At 45.1% G+C, this 17652-nt stretch overlaps 1 protein-coding gene across 2 annotated transcripts in view; it reads right to left on the reverse strand.

Moving 5' to 3' along the window:
- AP1S3 (adaptor related protein complex 1 subunit sigma 3) overlaps positions 1-17652 on the reverse strand; it is a 58354-nt gene that overhangs the window by 38927 nt on the left and 1775 nt on the right. The window contains exon 1 of one of the 2 annotated variants that reach the window (XM_036255040.1): positions 16627-17290. The exons of the other annotated variant lie outside the window; for it this stretch is intronic. Coding sequence (XP_036110933.1) covers positions 16627-16629 — 3 coding nt within the window. The 5' untranslated portion in view covers positions 16630-17290. Of the gene's footprint in view, positions 1-16626; positions 17291-17652 lie in introns of those variants that run through there. 2 annotated transcript variants of the gene reach the window in all.

The raw sequence follows: 17652 nt of genomic DNA on the forward strand, positions 1-17652 counted from the left end.
TTTTCAATCACTTTTACATCAGAAAGTTGAAAGATGTAGAATTTATAATCGTAAATGACTCGTCTTTTCATTAAGGCAAACCTAAACAGACCCCTACATTTTGATAGTGATGGCAAATAAACCTGAATGCACTAAATTCACGCATAGAAAACAATATAAATAAATTTCCGTAGGAACTTAATTTACTTTACAGTTTGACAGGCTGGTGAAGTTTGAGGAGACCTCAATAGGAAGATCATAGCAACTGCTTCATCTGTTGCTCCCTTGCCCGTTGCTCTCACACGGCGGCCGGATTATTGTGGGTCAGCACAGGCCATACCCTTCTCTCCAAGCAAGAGCCAAGTCCTGACCATGACCTACAAGGCCCCACTCGAACCCCCCTCTCTACTCTGACATCATCCTCTCCTCTTCCTCTCACTCACCGTATCCCAGCCCCACTGGCACATCCTACCTCAGGGCCTTTGCCCCAGCTATGCCCTCTGCTCAGCACCCTCTTGCCCCAGATAACTGAATGGGTCACTCCCTCACCTCCATCATAATCCCTCCTCTCTTTTGTCATTTTCTAAATATACTACTCTTAAGTTTACACCTGGCCCAAAGAAGCCATAGCATTGCCTTTCTTGCAGCAGCACAGAAATAATGTCTACTCACCTAAACGCAAAAAAAAGTGCTGTCCTACCTTTAAAAGAAAAAATGCTTTGCAGACATTGCTCAGCAAATACTGTGAAACGCGTAAGAAACTCCCAATAATTAGGTAATCATTATTTATAATATAACAGGCCATTTAGGATTCCTCCCTTATAGACCCACTCACTGCAACATTCTTTTAAGATGCACATTATGGTTTTTTGTTTGTTTAAATATGGATTACATTTTAATTGCAGTAAAATACACATAATATAAAGTTTGCCATCTTTAGGTTCAGTGATACTAAACGCATTCTAATATACAACCATCACTACCATCCTGGACTTTTTTCCATCTTCTCAAACTGAAAGTCAGTCCCCATTGATTAGTATTTTCTCACTGCCCTTCCCCCACCCCTGGCAACCGCCATTCTGCTGTCTCTATAAATGTGGCTACTCTAGTTTCATCATCTAAGTGGAAGTATATTGTATTTGTCCTTTTGTGACTGTTTAGTTCACTTAGTGTTATGTCTTCAGAGTTTACCCATGTTGTAGCATGTGTCAGAGTTTCCTCCTTTTCAAGTCTAAATAATACTATGTTGTATGTACATAGCACATTGTACCCATTTATCCATTGACACGCTTGGGTTTTTCCACCTTTTGACTATTGTGAATAATTCTGTTACAAACATACGTGTACAAATATCTCTTCAAGTCCCTGATTTCAATTCTTTTTGGGTACATTCCCAGAGATGGAATTGCTGGATCACCTGGTAATTCTACGTTAACATTTTTGAGGAACCGCCCACTGGTTTCCAAAGTGGGTACACCGTTTTACATTCCCACCAGCCGTGCATAAGAATTCCACTTTCTCTACATCCTCACTAACACTTACTTTCTATTTTTTTAACAGTAGCCATTCTAATGTAAAATACTATTTTATTATAGTTTTGATTTGCATTGCCCTTATGAATTGTGATATTGAGGATCTTTTCATGTGCTTATTGGTCATTTGAGTATCTTTCTTGGATAAATGTCTATTGAAGCCCTTTGTCCATATTTTTCATTGACTTGCTCTTGGCTCCATTTTTAACACTTCCATCAATATACGATTGTAAACACCGGGGTGTTCGGTTCAGCGGTGATGTGGATCATGGAAGTTGGGTGTAAGTCTTAGGACCTCTTGGACATAAGCTGCCAAAATTAGAATATGTGATTTGGTATTTTTATGTGTCTTAGTTTAAGACCTGCTTATTCTCTTCCTGTTTACTACTAAGCAGTAAAACACTAGCCTTAGGAAAAACAATATGGCATAAAATGTGGTTACAAACCCAGATTTTGCCAAGGACCAGCTCTATGTGACTATGCAGACTGACCAGCATCTCTGGGGTGCTGGACCTGAAATAATTTCCAAGGCCCCTGTCAACTCTAACTGTCTGGCACTAGTCACCTATCACACAAGGCAATGATAACTATTCACTGTCTAAACTAATGGGACACAGAGAGTGATGCTCGGGTCAGCAGTCATACAGCATGACGTGCATACTTCTCAGAAACTAAATATTACAGAACACAAATAGCACATTGGCCAAAGTCTTCTCCCGTTTTTGCACGTAGGTACGTGATCCATTGTTTAGATCGGCGAACTACCTTACTTCGTTCCCCTTCCTACCCTTGCCCTCAGGGAGGTGCTTTTCATGTTTGAAGGATTAATTTAAACACAGAAACTCTAGATCTAAATATAAGTTAAGTAGAAGGGTAAAAAGTAATCTGAGCAGCTGTGGTTAAAGAGAGGCTGGGGACTGAGGGGCTCGCTGGAGCCTGGCTGTCTTACTGTTGAAGCAGTGGAGAGAGACGGGAGGAGTAAAATCAGCAACGTGCGAGAAAGTCAAAAAATGCATAAACTGGACTCCAAACCATCAATAAAGACAGTGAAACAAGTTCACTCTTCTTCCACTACTGCTGCTGCAGGTGTGCCGTTTTGACTTCAGAATGTATATCACAAAGCATCAGTGAGCACTTTTCTGTGGCTTCCAAAGCCTGACTTTCAGAATTTATGCCAAAGACTGAGCATCTCCGTGCAGGACACTCACGGGCCTGTGTGGGCCCAAGAACAAGAGAGTGAACAGATTTAGATCTTGAGGGCCCAGCTGGTGTGGCTCAGTGGTTGAGCATCGAACCAAGAAGTTGCCAGTTCAATTCCTGTTCAGGGTACATGCCCAGGTTGTGGGCCTGATCCCCAGTGGGGGGCATGCAGGAGGCGGCCAATCGATGTTCTCTCTCATCGATGTTTCTATCTCTCTCTTCCTCTCCCTTCCTCTCTCTCTAAAAATCAATAAAAATTAAAAATAAATATATTGGGGAAAAGAATGAATAATACAACAAACCATTCCTATCGTACATTAATTGGAATATCATTTACTACATGTCAGGCCCAGTGCTAAATACTTTTCCTCATTTAATCCCCACAACAAACCCATGAGATAAATCACAATTATTCTCCATCTTTTAAGTGAAGGTAACTGAGGGCCAGAGAGGTTAAGTATCTTGCCCAAAGTCACACAGCTATAAGTGGTAGAACTGGACTTGGAAGCCAGGCAGATTGGCAGCAGATCTCCAGCTCTGAATATTTTTACCAACTGTAGCCCTGTTTTAAGGTCACAGCCAAGGCAACCCATTCTGACACGGTCCCTTCATCTCTCCTGCAACCCATTTTCTCAAATATGAACAACAATGAGTGCCTATGTGTGGGACCACCAAGAAAGACACATCATCCTTGGAATCAGAGGCAGCCCTGTTGAGTGACGGGTGAGAAGAGGGGACAGGCCTCACATCCACAAAGGGTCTCAAATTCAGAACTGTGCATTATTCAGGCTAGCACAGAGAAACCCCAACGAGGCTGGAAGACAGGGGTGTTCATCCCACTGCTTGTGTCCTATAACCAGCTCAAGCTCCCGGCATACATACACAGTGAATTGATATATTTTTATAAATCCTTAAAGCACTTTGCAAAAGGCAAGAGGCAAGTGCACAGTACTGCACACACGCTGTATGGATTGGCTTGCAAAGCACAAGGCTTGAAAAGGTGCCACAACGTAGCTCTGCTTGGGCACTTCATTGTTTCACACACCAGTGGCTTCAGAATATGAAAGTGGCCTGGCTCTCTTGCCTCCTCTGCCCCCTAGGCCCTGACCCCCTGTGACTCTCACTGGGAAGAACACTGTGCTGAGCATGTTAGAGAAAAATCCGGGGGAAGAGGTTGCAGTAGACACGGCTGGCATCTCATGGCATCTCACTCTCCGCTCCTTGTTCTCTGCTTTCATAATGGGAAGTGACTTTCTCTGCCTTTCATTTTCTGTTCTGCTCTCTCCAGCTCACAGCCTGTGGCCTGAGAGCAGAGCCCAGGCCCATCAGTACTGAGTTTCATAAAGAGGCAAAAATGACAAAGGATTGTCCTTTCTGCTTCTCAGACATCACCGAATTCTGGAACCAAATATACTTGAAAGCTAACATTGAAGCCATCCCTGGCCTCCCTCCAGGGCAAAGTAATCAGGGGCAGGTGCCCAGGGCCAGTTTTCCAGTGACCTAACAAACCTCACAAACAAAATTCTCACTGATTATGTGAATATCTAAACTGTCTGTTTCATGTACAGAAACTCTTAGTTGGACTTCAATCAAAACGAGATTAGTACTTTAATCTAGAAAGTATAAGCATTCTAAAACTGTACAGGAGATCTCAGGCTGGCAATAATAACAAAAACCCAATCTTCTTGGGTTTGAAATGAATGTGATTCAGTTTTTACTTTAGTTTGAGGTTGATAGAGTTAGTAAAACAATACCATTGTTTCTGAAAGTAAATATCAATGTTCTACAAACCTCACTGGAAAACCTTTGGCTATCCTTTGCGCTCAAACTAAGGACTGTCATTGATTCTCCTTGTTTGGTAAGTGTTAGCCATGGGCTCAGTGTACATGACACATTTTCTTTGGAAGGAAGAGTTTGGAGGAGCTAATTCTGAGAGAAACCATCCATGGTTGATCTTGGATGCAATCCAAGGAAAGTGGAGAGACTGGGTTCATTACAGACCCAAGCGATAATTCTTTAGGGTCGGACCCCACTCTCAGATAATAATCCTTTTCCCTCCTAAATTTATCAGCCAACCTCCGATTCCTATCAATTGTGGTACTAACCAACCTAACATGTGAACCTTGTAAGAAAAACTAAGGCAAAGGGTCCTAGTTTCCTAAGAAATCTCAAATTGTTTTAATTCCACAGCATAATCCAAGCACATAAATCATTCTTATATATACATTACTCCACATTCCACAGAACACATAGAACTACCAGAATGAATTTTATCATCAGTTAGGTTCATTAGTTAAATTAGGAATGTAATATAACATATTCGATGATAAACAATCTATGAACGATCATGGGTGATTATTCCTTCCATTCCCATGCATTTGAAAAAAAAAACTACTTCAAGTGGTCACTTGTCAAAAACAAATCAAGAGATAGATGGCCCTTTTTGAGCAAAGCCAGTGTTCCAGGCCATGAAGACACAATGTTACTAAGAGAAGCAGAAAACGTGAGTATCCACTGGCATCATAATTATAATAAACACCAGCAAGGAACAGATAGTGAATGTTCATATGAGGCAATGGAGATGCCCCATAACATTCATGTTAGCAACTGAGCTCAAAGGCTAGGAAATGGCAGAGAGAGATTCCAACACAGATCTGACTCTGCAGCCTGAGTTCTTCCCACCGTCCACGCATCAGGCCTTCCCACCAATCAAAGGCAGTCTTCATATGCATTCAGTATAGACAAGACTGCGGGTTATACCACACGAACCTTTTGAATCTGTGTTAAATAGACAGAGTCCACAATACTGCAGACGGTTCACAGAAGACCACAGGTAATCCCCATAACTTGGGAATTAGCCCAGAGGCAGTGACATTAGCCCACTGTAGCAGACATGGTCCAATCAACACGACCATGGCAGTACGATATGGCTACAATGACTCCCTGAAAATGTCTCTCTGGCGTCCCTGTGCCTGTCTGAAGAAGGTCATATTAACAAAAATGGTTGCTTAGCATCCTTGAAAACAGACAATTTGAAAGAATATGTGAATGCACCTCTAGGGGAAAAAGGTGTCTTGTCTGGCTTCTGTGAGTACCTGCTGCTAACTGTTTACCTGGAGGGGGGTAGATGCCACAGCTGGGAGTCAGCAGACCCTACAGGCGTTGCCGTTGGCCTGCTACCGCTCACTACTCTGATCCCAAGCTCTCCCATGACCCCTTCTGATCATTGAACTTCTCAGGCACACCCTCCTCCAGGAAGACTCACACGGGCTGCTCCACTAATCCGAACATGGCAGTCCACACGACAGTTGTACTCATCAACAACAGTGACCCCTGCGTGGCAGGCACAACGCTGAGCACATCTACATGCCTTAGATTGTTCACTCCACACACCGGAGGGAGGGGCCAATCCTGAAGATCAAAACGAAGTATGCCGTGGCATTTAGAAGACTTTCCCGTGTCATCGAGCTATAGATGACCGGGCTCGGCACTGAATTTAGTTAGGATTCCACAGCTTTGCAAGAAATCCACAAGGCCTAAGGATACTCTGGAAGGGAGAACTAGTGTCAGTGGGCTTTGGAAAGTAGATGCCAAAGTTTGGATTTATGAGCATTGCTCTAGGGAGAAGATCCAGAAAACTTAGCAGATTCCCAAAAGGGTTCTTATCCCAGAACACTGTAAGAACCATCGGCTTCTTTGAAGATGACTCTATTTAACTGTCATGGATTAAAGCATCAGGCATAGGAAATAGTTTAATACTATTCTAATTGCCATTAAAGTAACTCCAGGGCTAAATATTTGATAGTGAACCTCACCTCCTGCAAATCTTACTATATGATTTCTTTATGGGTCTTTTTCTATCTTAAAATGTGACGTGACCAAGGGTGGGCATTGGCTAGAGGGCCTCTGTTCTCTGCCGGGGGCCGCCGGCCCCAGAACACGCCCAGCACAGAGCAGACGGCCATGTGCAGACAGGGCTGAAGATAAACTGCATGTCTTCAATTCTGGACACTTGTTCTTCTTTCGTTAGATCTGCCAATACTATGAATTTCTTAAAGGGAGAATGGAACAGATAACATCCTTTCAGAACTTCTCTCGAAAGTCACACTCCCCCAGACCCTAAACCCTCCTGATCACATTTTCATTTTCAGTGTTCATGAAAGAAACCCGCAGTTGAGAGGAGTGTGACAGCTGCTCTATTTATAGGTTGCCCTTCCTGTGGGATCAGAAGCATAATCACTTCTGTTTCCTTTATATCTCTTAGTAATCTCCAGTTCCAGGTACAGAACACAGCTAGTATTTAGTAAATGTGTGCCTACAGCAAACATCGATTGCTGTGCTACTTCTACGCTCAACCTGACCGAAGCCGAAACTTCACTTAAAACAGTCGGTGCCGCCCTGGCCGGTTTTGCTCAGCGGTTAGAGCGTCGGCCTGCGGTCCTGAGGGACCCGGGTTCGGTTTCCGCTAAGGGCGCGTACCTCGGTTGCAGTTTGTCCCCGGCCCTGGTCGGTTGTGCGGGTGGCAGCCACTCGATGTGTTCCTTTCACGTCGATGTTTCTCTCTCTCTCCCTCCCACTCTACCTGAACAAAAAATGAAAAAATGTCCTCGGGTGAGGATAAAAAAAAAAAAAAAAAAAAAACAGTCGGTGCCTAGACACACGCACAGACAGATGGGTGAGCAATGCTATGCTCCACAGACAGTTACACGCGCTCTCCGCTAGTGTGGCCGTCCCTGCAGAACCCCTCCCATGGCCTCCTCCACGGCCTCCCTGCAGCGATTCCATGCTCCAGACAACACGCTGTCCCTCCATGCCAGCATCGATATGAGAGCCCCACCTGCAAGCCACATCCAGGACGAGCCCAGCTCCTGATCAACAGTAACACAAGGACACATGGATCAGCAATTCAGCTTCTCATTCTGATCCTAATGTGTATTAGGATTGGAAAGGCATATGCTTTCCTTGTTGCTGATAACAGTGTGAGAGCCAGAAAGAATTTTTAAGATTATATCTCAGACCCAAGCTCTCCAGGTGTGACAGCTGAGAACGTGTCCTGGGAAGTTGGGTGACCTGGTGAAGGTCAGGGCTATGGGCATAGCTGGGTGAAGAACCTCAATCCCCTCACCTTCCCGTCCCCAATCCTCCCAAGCATCACGTTCGTCTTTCTAGTGATCGTTGCCTTATACTGCTATTCAAATAAGTTCCTCTCTCAAAACAAACGTTCAGGTCTTGGAGGACGAAAACTCAAGGGGCAGACATACAGGGTAGTGGAGGGAGATAACAGCAGATGGATTTTTAGATACAGAAGGAAACTAACCCACTCAGAGACAAAATACACACACATCCCCCCTAAGTACACCTGCACCTTCAGCAACATTGCATCTTCGCTGCTACGGGGACAAGTCATCTCCAAAACCATGTGGCGGACACCAAGCAGGCTCCTCCTGACCCCGGACAAGCTTCGAACCATTTTCGACCCATTTCCCCAAATGCTTAAGAGGGGTATCAATATTTATTTTTGAACTCTAAAAAATTTTTTCAACCTTTTCCTTTTTGGTTATCTGTAAAGTCTGCTTGTGAGAAATGTCATTGCCTGAATATTCTGGAACAATCCTCTCTCAGTGGGGTTGGGTGGTAGGCAGAGTTCGAGGCGAAGGCGAGAGGGGTGGAGATGGAGAGTCACTGAGAACCTGCTGCCCTGAGAGACCCAGCAAGCCCCCCTCCAGGCCCTTCCTTTCCTGACGGCCCATGCATTAACCCCTTCCCACCCACACATACCAGACATGCACACCCACACTCTTCTGCAAAGCTGGAGGCAGGATGTGCCACCCTTCCGGGCTCAGCCCCACACCTGTCCCTGCAGAACCCCTCCCATGGCCTCCTGCACGGCCTCCCTGCAGCGATTCCATGCTCCAGACAACACGCTGCCCGGCTCCATCATCCACCCGGACGAGGCCAGGTTCGCTCTGATGTGAGAAGCTCCTTCTCAACAGCGTCGTTTCTTGTAATCAGGAAACAGACCACAGACTTGTGGTGGGTTCTTTTCTAATAACCCCCACAGTTAAGAACACAGAGGTTAACAAGTGAGAAAAAAAAAAAAAACAAAACCTGAGAAGTGATTCATGTAGTGTTTCTCCATTTATCATTTCCTCTGGACACAATAATCAACTGAGATCACATCAAGGATACCTCTTAGTTGGCTAATTTTGTCTTATCGTGTACACACTAATTAGATTTTCCTCCTGGAGTCTTTTGAGAGGCAGACTGGCCTTTGGTTCTGTTTCAAGTCTCTCAAGGAAAATAACGATTCCGGAAGTAGGGGCGGAAGTCCAGGCAATTTTCAATACGACTTTGAAATTGAATGAAACGTTAACAACTTTGGACCCTATTTATATTTCATAGTGATGCTTATTTGATCTTAGTGTGTGTGTGTGGGTGTGTGTGTGTGTGAGAGAGAGAGATCAGGAACAACTTTGTTCAAGAGACCATGTTTAAATAGGCGAAACATGGGAATGACCACTTAAATGTTTACTAAGGACTTTCATTTTCTTCCTACTGCGGCCTACTCAGCACTCATTAAAAATCAGAGCCCAGGGCCTCTAAGCTTGATAAGGACGCCTATAGTTATGAACAAAACGTGCTAAGAGGTGGGAGATGGCACCATCACACTCTGTCGGAGTTCAGGTTCAAGCTGCCCTGCCTTGCTGTATAGTCAGGCCTCCCAAAGACGGCTGGTGAAGACTAGACTTTCTGAATTCTTCAGGTGTGAACACCATGAGGCCGAAAGGACTTTAGTAGGATTCATCCACAGCACACTTAGACCTGAGGACGTGACTTCTTCGTAAAGGAACTAAGGGCTTGTTTAAGAAATAAAAGAAAAATGTTCTATACGTACATGGAGTTTTGAACCACATTTGAGACAAACGTGATCTTAGGATGACCCTTACCTTCTCCCACCTCCCCGATATTTGCCGTCTATAATATTTTGTTTCTTTATTTCATCTGTTCAAATGAATTCCTCAGGAAAAAATAAACCTTATGGACCATTTTTACGGGTTCTCATTTGTTTTTGTTTGTTTGTTTTGTTTTTTTCCTGTCTCTCTAAAAATAGCCTAGCTAACATTTATGGAATGAATTCCAGGGCCCGTGCAAAAGGCCTGAACTGGATTCTCTCGTTCAACCCTCAGGCAACCCGAGGATGTGGGCCCGACTAGGAGAGGGATGGGCCATGTGTCCAGGGTCACCAAGCTTACACAAAGGGCCTGGGCATCCACCTGCTACATCACACCGGGTCCCATGCCTGCCTTTAGACTCAAAACAGGCTTCATGAAAACCTGTGCAAAATGCTCCGTGTCACATGACAGAGCAGTCTCTTCAAACCGCCTGTCCCGTCACCTGATGAACTTCTCACACTGCACTTCAAAGAAACATTCGCTGTTGTTGTTGTTTTTTTCAGGTTTCATCTGCAGGATGAAAAACTACTATCCTGATTTTCATCTTTTTCAAGGAAAATGAGGAAAGCAGTAGACACAGAACAATCCATGAGAATCTGCTTCTGATGCTCAGAGCCCTTCCCAGAGACAACTGCTGCCCCTTGCACATCCTTCTGGAAGCTTTCTGTTTATATACCGGCAGATCTGTCCATTTATTTTACACCGATGGGGGAAGAATGTTCAGAATCCAAGCTGACAGGTTATGCCTCACCTCGATGAACAGGGCAGCCGCGGGCGGGGCCGGGAAGCCTTTGTGTGCTGTGCCCAGGGCTCCGCGGGGACACGGAGAAAGGCCGGCCTGCAGCAGAAGAATAATCTGGATCTAAATGCAGGACATGCTCCTGAACTGGTTCAGGAAGTAACCCTACCAAGGCTGTGCCAGCTGGAGGAATGCTCCCCCCCTCAGGCCAAGAAGGGTTGGGGTGTCAGGGCCTGAGTTAGCCCCCAAGGCCAGCACTGCTCCCGGATCCAGATTCCTCACCGGGGTCCCCACACCGCCCGCCTCAGAAACGTCGGCAATTTCCATCAAGTCAAAATGAGATGAGGACTTAGCCAGGCTTTATAGTATACTCTTCTTCTATGTGCTTGATACAAAGTATGTAGAAAGTTTACAGAACTTCCCACCCAGAATGGGGGTTCCAGAGAACAGAAAGCTTCTGGCTTATTCAGCACAGTGTCTGGGGCCCAGATGTAGGGTTGGTTTCTGTGGACACTAGAGACCTGGGTTCAGAAGGGACCACACTTGGTTTAAGGCTCTGCTGTCATCAGCTGGAAATTCTCAGTGAAATCTGAACAAGGGCTCCTACATTTTCATTCTGCATTGGGTACCATGAATTACACAGCCACTTGTACCTGCAACACTGCCTGTCAGGGGGCAGGCGTCCAAGGTATTTGTCCAACATACATATGAGTGACTGCGTGAGTTGTCTTACAACGTGGGTAAAATACTACAGCCTATAGAACCATTCTGGTCCTCCCCTGTTTAGTAAATAAAGTTTTATTAGAACGCATCCACACTCGTATGCACCTTGTCCATGCTTTCTTTCACTCTACAATAGAAGAGTTGAGTTAATGGTGACAGAGACTACAGAGCCCACAAAGCCTGAAACATTTACAATCGAGCCCGCCACAGAAATTTTTTTTCTGACCCCTTAAATTTTTTTACCCAAATAATTGTAACAGGAACAAAGGCAGGTAGCCTTGTGAAGCCTAGAGGGTGAGCCTTGGGCAACTAGCCATAAACAAGCTATTTCTTAGGCTTTTATCTTTAAAGCTTATGTGAATTTTTATCTTGGACCAAATATATTCATGCTGCAATGCAAAAAAAAAAAAAAAAATGTTTAATCTGAAATGATCTGGAAGAGTCGAGTTCATCCCCTGAGGTCCCCCCTCTGCCAGGAAGAGTGTAAAGGGGGCATGAGCACCTCAGTTTGCAAGTCATGACCTTAGTTCCTCCTCCTTATAGACTCAGATCGAAGGAAGCCCCTGGGAGCATCTTAGTGTCCACTGAACCTCCCCACATACTTATCACTTCTTATCAGCCCTGCAGTCCTGCTGGGCAAGGACATTTAAAATAGAACCCTGAATGCCCTTATTCTTGACTGTATGTACTTGAGGTCTATGCCCCAGTGGACTGAGAGACTAATAAGTGGTTGTATTATTTTTTTCCCAGGCAGTTTTTAGAAACTATTCCGAGAGAGCTATCTCATCACCAGATCTATCTGTCAGAAAGTTTTCAGACTTGGAACTTTATCGAAGATTTTTTTTTGAGTCCACCTTCCTCATAAGGGTCAATGGCATTTCATTTCTAACTTAAACAATCTGCAGTATAAACTCTTAATGTATTCCGCTACTGGCAGCCATGCAGTAAGCAATTTCCTAGGCAGGGTCCTGGCATGACAGTTTAGTACCCCACTGAGAGAATTTGAGGGGCATTTGCCTCGGTATCTGCATACATTTTATCCCATCCCAGGATCTGGGGCTTCAAAGGGTGATCAGGGAGTCTGTCCTGGGTAAATGGCTGGGACATTTCAGGGGAAACAAAGAATTCCATCAGAGAAGAATAAGATCTACCTGGGAGGGAGACTCTGAGGGGCACGGACAGGCCCAGGGAAGGAGGAACTCAGTGAAGTTTCAGATCTCTGGGGCAGTCTCTGGCTATAGTAACAACAGAAATGCAAGGAGTTCGTTTCTGTTCTGTTCTGTTTGAAAGTCACAGATACAGGACTTCCGGTCAGGATGGCAGCGTAGGTAACCACAGTCCTCACCTCCTCCCACAACCACATCAAAACTACAACTAAACTACAGAGCAAACACCCTTCAGAACCACCTGCAATCGAGCTGAATGAAGTCCCACAACTACAAAACGAGAGAAGCAGCCACATGGAGACTGGTAGGAGCGGGAGGGGACGGGCTGGGCCCACACCCACGTGTGGCGGATAAAAACCAGGAGGGATACCTGGGCTGGGAAGGTCCTCCCTGGGACTGAGGGGTCCCCGTCCCACACCAGGTGCCCCGCTCAGGGTGCCAGTGCCGGAAGAGAATCCCCATCACTTCTGGCTGAAAACCCAGCGGGAACTGAGGCTGAAGGAGGCTGCGGCGGCTGGAGCTCCAGGCAGCTCCTCTTAAAGGGCCCGCACTTGGACTTACACAGACCCAGTCCCTCTGAGCTCCAGTGTGGAGGGGAGGCAGTTTGAAAGGCACCAGAGACATTTGGGGAAGAACTGAATTGTTTGGCATTGGGGAGAGGGCTGGAGAGGCAGCTTTCCCCTGGACAGACGAGCTGGGGGAGGCCCCAGCTGGTCCCACACCCTTTGGTTCCTTTGGTGAGCCCTTCCCCCACAGGGCAGGCAGATGGCGGCCATATCTAGGACTCCAGCAACCTGTCTGCCCCGCCCTGGTGATTCCCTGAGGCCCTGCCCCACCCAACCTTTGGACCCACCAAGCTGTTTCCAAAGGCTTTACCATAGGATTGGCCTGTTTTGACTCCTGCTTCAGATTTTCCTAAATTCTCTGAAACAAGCAACATCAGGCCACGGCAAGCCCCATACCTCTAGCTAACTGGCCCCAGGCCTGACACCAGAAGCAGCCAGCCTTGGTTCGCAGCTTCGCTTTGCCTGGGCACCTCCAAGCCTTGCACAAGAAGCAGCCATCTGCAGATCGCTTTGTAGCTTATGCTGGGTGGTCCCAGATAGAACACAGGCGAAGCTGACCTTGCCCCAGAGCCAGCACACCCGGTGGACAGCTTCAGACCACGCTGAAGCACCACCACCCAACCACCTCCACAAGTGACACACTCAAGGAATGGACTCAGTGGGTACCAGAGCCCTGCTGAAGTAAGCCTTGCTTTGTATGGTGGCCCCTACACAGCTGGTCTTCCAAGGTAGTCAGAGGTCAGTAGTTACTGGGCATAGCCAGTCCTTGCAGCTGATCAGCCTGAGTAAAACCCTCCCATTGATGTGCCAACAGCAATCAAGATTCTATTACAACAGAAGGATATAAAGTCCACACGAGGGCCCAGCTGGATGACCAGGGAGGCTGTGCCACTGGACCCTACAGGACACCTACTACAACAGGCCACCCTAGGAAGCCCAGGAGACACAGAAACTCTACCTAATACATAGAAAGAAACACAGGGAGGTAGGCAAAATGAGGAGACAAAGGAACATGTCCCAAATGAAAGAACAGAACAAAACTCCAGGAAAAGAACTAAATGAAATGGAGATAAGCAATCTAACAGATGCAGAGTTCAAAACACTGCTTATAACGACGTTCAATGAACCTAATGAGAATTTCAAGGAACTTCATGAGAACATCAGGGAACTTAGTGAGGACCTCCAGAGGATAATAAAGGACGAGTCAGAAATGAAGGCGGCACTAACTGAAATAAAGAATAATTTACAGGGAATCAATAGTAGAGTATGTGAAGCCAAGAAGCAAACCATTCATTTGGAATATAAGGAAGCAAAAAACACCCAATCAGAACAGTAAAAAGAAAAAAGAATCCAAGAAAATGAGGATAGTGTAAGGAGCCTCTGGGACAACTTCAGGCATTCCAACATTCACATCATAGGGGAACTAGAAGGAGAAGAGAGAGAACAAGAAATTTAAAACCTATTTGAAACAAAAATGACAGAAAACTTCCCTAACTTGGTGAAGAAAACAGATATACAAGCCCAGGAAGCACAGAGTCCCAAACAAGATGAACCCAAAGAGGCCCACACCAAGACACATCATCATCAAAATGCCAAAGGTTAAATACAATGAGAGAATCTTAAAAGCAGCAAGAGAAAAGCAGTTAGTTACCTACAACAGAGTTCCCATAAGGATGTCAGGCAATTTCTCAAAAGAAACTTTGCAGGCCAGGAGGGGGTGGCAAAAAACATTTAAAGTGATGAAAAGCAAGGACCTACAACCAAGATTACTCTATCTTGCAAAGCTATCATTTAGAATTGATGGCCATATAAAGAGTATCCCAGACAAGAAAAAGCTAAAGGAGTTCATCACCACCAAACTAGTATTATACGAAATGTTGACGGGTCTTCTTGAAGAAGACGATAAAAAAAATATGAACAATAAAATGGCAATAAGTACATATCTATCAAAAATTGAATCTACAAACAAAATGAGCAAGCAGAACAGAAACAGACTCATAGATACAGAGAACTTCTAATTGGTGGCCAGAAGGGAGGGGGGTTGGGTGAAAAGATGAAGGGATTAAAAAATACAAATTGGTTGTTAGACTAAGGAACCTCAAAGGGAAGAGGGGAGGTGGGGGAGTAGAGAGAAACTAAAGGACTTATATGCATATATGCACAAGCAATAGACACAGACAATAGTGTGGGGAAGGCAGGAGTGGGGTGGGAGTGGGGAGGAGGGGGTCAAGGAGGCAAAAAAAGGAGGGACCTCTGTAAAGAGGCAAATACAACAGTAAAGATAAGTTTAAAAAGAAAATCAGAGTTACAGAGAACAAACTGATGGTTGCCAGAGGGGACGGGGGGAGATGGGTGAAAAAGGTAAAGGGGAATAAGAAGGACAAACTTCCACTTATAAAATAAATAAGCCATGAGTGTGTAATGTACAGCACAGGAAATATAGCGAATACCATAATTTTTTACAGGGACAGATAGTTACTAGACCTACTGTGGTAATCATATCATAAGGTATATCAATGTCAAATTACTCTGTTGAACACCTGAAAGTAGTATAATATTGTATGCCAACTATAATAATCTTTTAAATGAAGAAATGATTCAAAGAGATGTCAAGAAATGCATATCTTTGGGGGCTCCTAAAGGGATTTTCTTTATTTGTGTGAGAGGGGAGAGGGTCACTTTATTTATTATGTCTGTCCATAATGAAATAATTCAGGAGACCCAAAGGGACAAGTATTGACAATACAGAGCGGCACACAGCCAGTGTGCTGACCATTCCCTTTTGGCTGTTGTTAATAAAATGCCACATAAAAAATTGTAAGCTATTGTCAGTATTTGTCATAAAAACAAGTAATGGGAACTCAGAAGTAACAGTCCTGGCGAGAGGCAAATACAAGTTTCCCTGGTGTTGTTGGGAGATCTGTGGGAAGGGAAGTGGGTGAACCCTCTCGGGACAGCTGAACACCACAAAGGGTCATTTCCCTCCCTATTCCCACCCCCCTGACCCCCACACTAACCGCTGGCCAGCAGCCCAGACCAGGCCCCAAGGGGAGGAAAGTGCTCATTACAGTAACAGACTATTTCACCCTCAGACTGAAACTTAAACTGCCCGAATAACTACGTACTGATTACAATCCACTTATGCCTCAGACAGTAAAATTAATATTTACTGGGTGGGGCGGGGGCTTGTGGCAGGATCTAAAGGTCCAGAGTTGGGGTTCTCCCCCCTCACTCTCTTCCTTTTCATCTTTCGTATGTCAGTGTAATATAAAGAGACTGCAGTGAACATGGGAAATGGAATGGTCTCATTTAGGAGAAGGGTGCTCTCGTGCTGCTTCAAACTAATGTGGATTCTGGGAACGAAACGGCTGCTCAGTTCAGATTCGGAAGGTCTCTCTAAAGATTTCAAATCACACCAAGAAATCTCTGACATTTTCAGCATCTGTCTATCTCAGTTGAGATAAATAACATAGATTACGAGAACTGGATCTGCAACACAAGAAGATGATTACTCATCTCTCAAAAGGGCTTTCCATTTGGGTTTCTTTCAATGGGCAGTTCTCCTGTTTTGTTCACAACGTGGTTTTAAAAGTCACCTCAGCTTTTCAGAAGCATGTGGCCTGCATTAAGCAAAGTCTGCTTGCATTTTTATTAATGGTTTCCCCAAAGGCTTTTAAACTTCACCCTATAAATCCTCACTGCTATCTTCTTACAGGGAAAAAAAGAAAGAAAGAAACAGATGAGAAAACTCTTCCATCGACATCTCACCATTCAGTAGCAGATTCTTCCCAGTGAGACGTGTAAGTGCTCTGGGCTGGAGCCCCTGAAACACAATAAGCCCAGCATTGCTTTCCAAGGCAGAGATTTCTAAAACAAAGGCAGGGCGCAGTAGTACAGAGCTGATTCAGAGAGTATGATCCAAACACAAACACAGCTCCAAGGTGCGCGAGGTATGACATCTCTGTGCTAGGAACCTGGATCACTGGTACAGTGGAATCCGGAGCCGTTCCCAGTGCGCACATTCCTGGTGGGATGCTATAAGCACCTTCCGGTTCCCTAGAGCAAGGGTTGGCAAGAGTCAGGAACGGAGTGGGACAAAGACCAGGGGTTACAAAGTGGCCCTTGCCAAAAAGCCTCGCTCTGTGGGGCAACAGGGAGGGCCGTTTATTCTTTTCTACCATGTGACAGTAAAAACAGATGAGACATCATAGTCACTGAGCTCGTACAGTGGGCGAAGCTGTTCTGTACACTTTCATCTTCATTAACTCACAGAACCTGTCTCTGATTCCTTTACAGTTTTAAAAATAAACAGTCCCTGCCCCAATTTTTATTTGTGTCGATTGTAGCCATATATTACACGTTTCAACAGAGAAAAAATTTTTAATTTACCAGTTCATTTTTTTTAAATAGTAAAGTTATTACACACTAACAGAAATAACTTTTTATGAAGAGTAACAATATTTTCCAAAGGGGGGGTTCATGAGAGGAGTGGCCCCGTTACATTTTGGCGCATGTCGGGCATTTCTGGCTCAACAGAAGGCAGTTGGACTCTCCCAGCTGCTTCTGCATTCATTCGGCTGCTCTATCCCAGGTCATTGTCAAATTCATATTCACCTCAAGAAAACTCCATGTACAGCAACATGGGAAAGGACATGAACAGGGAAGATACTATCATGTGTTTGGCCTCGCAGCCCTCTGAAAAGTCTTAGGGAGTCCTAAGGGCACCCAGCCTGCCCTTTAGGAACCCCTGCCTTACGAGTTGGAACAATTATCTCCATGAGCAAACTGGCACAG

Source organism: Molossus molossus, unplaced genomic scaffold (genome assembly GCF_014108415.1).
Source record: "Molossus molossus isolate mMolMol1 unplaced genomic scaffold, mMolMol1.p scaffold_m16_p_11, whole genome shotgun sequence".
Classification (NCBI taxonomy): domain Eukaryota; kingdom Metazoa; phylum Chordata; class Mammalia; order Chiroptera; family Molossidae; genus Molossus; species Molossus molossus.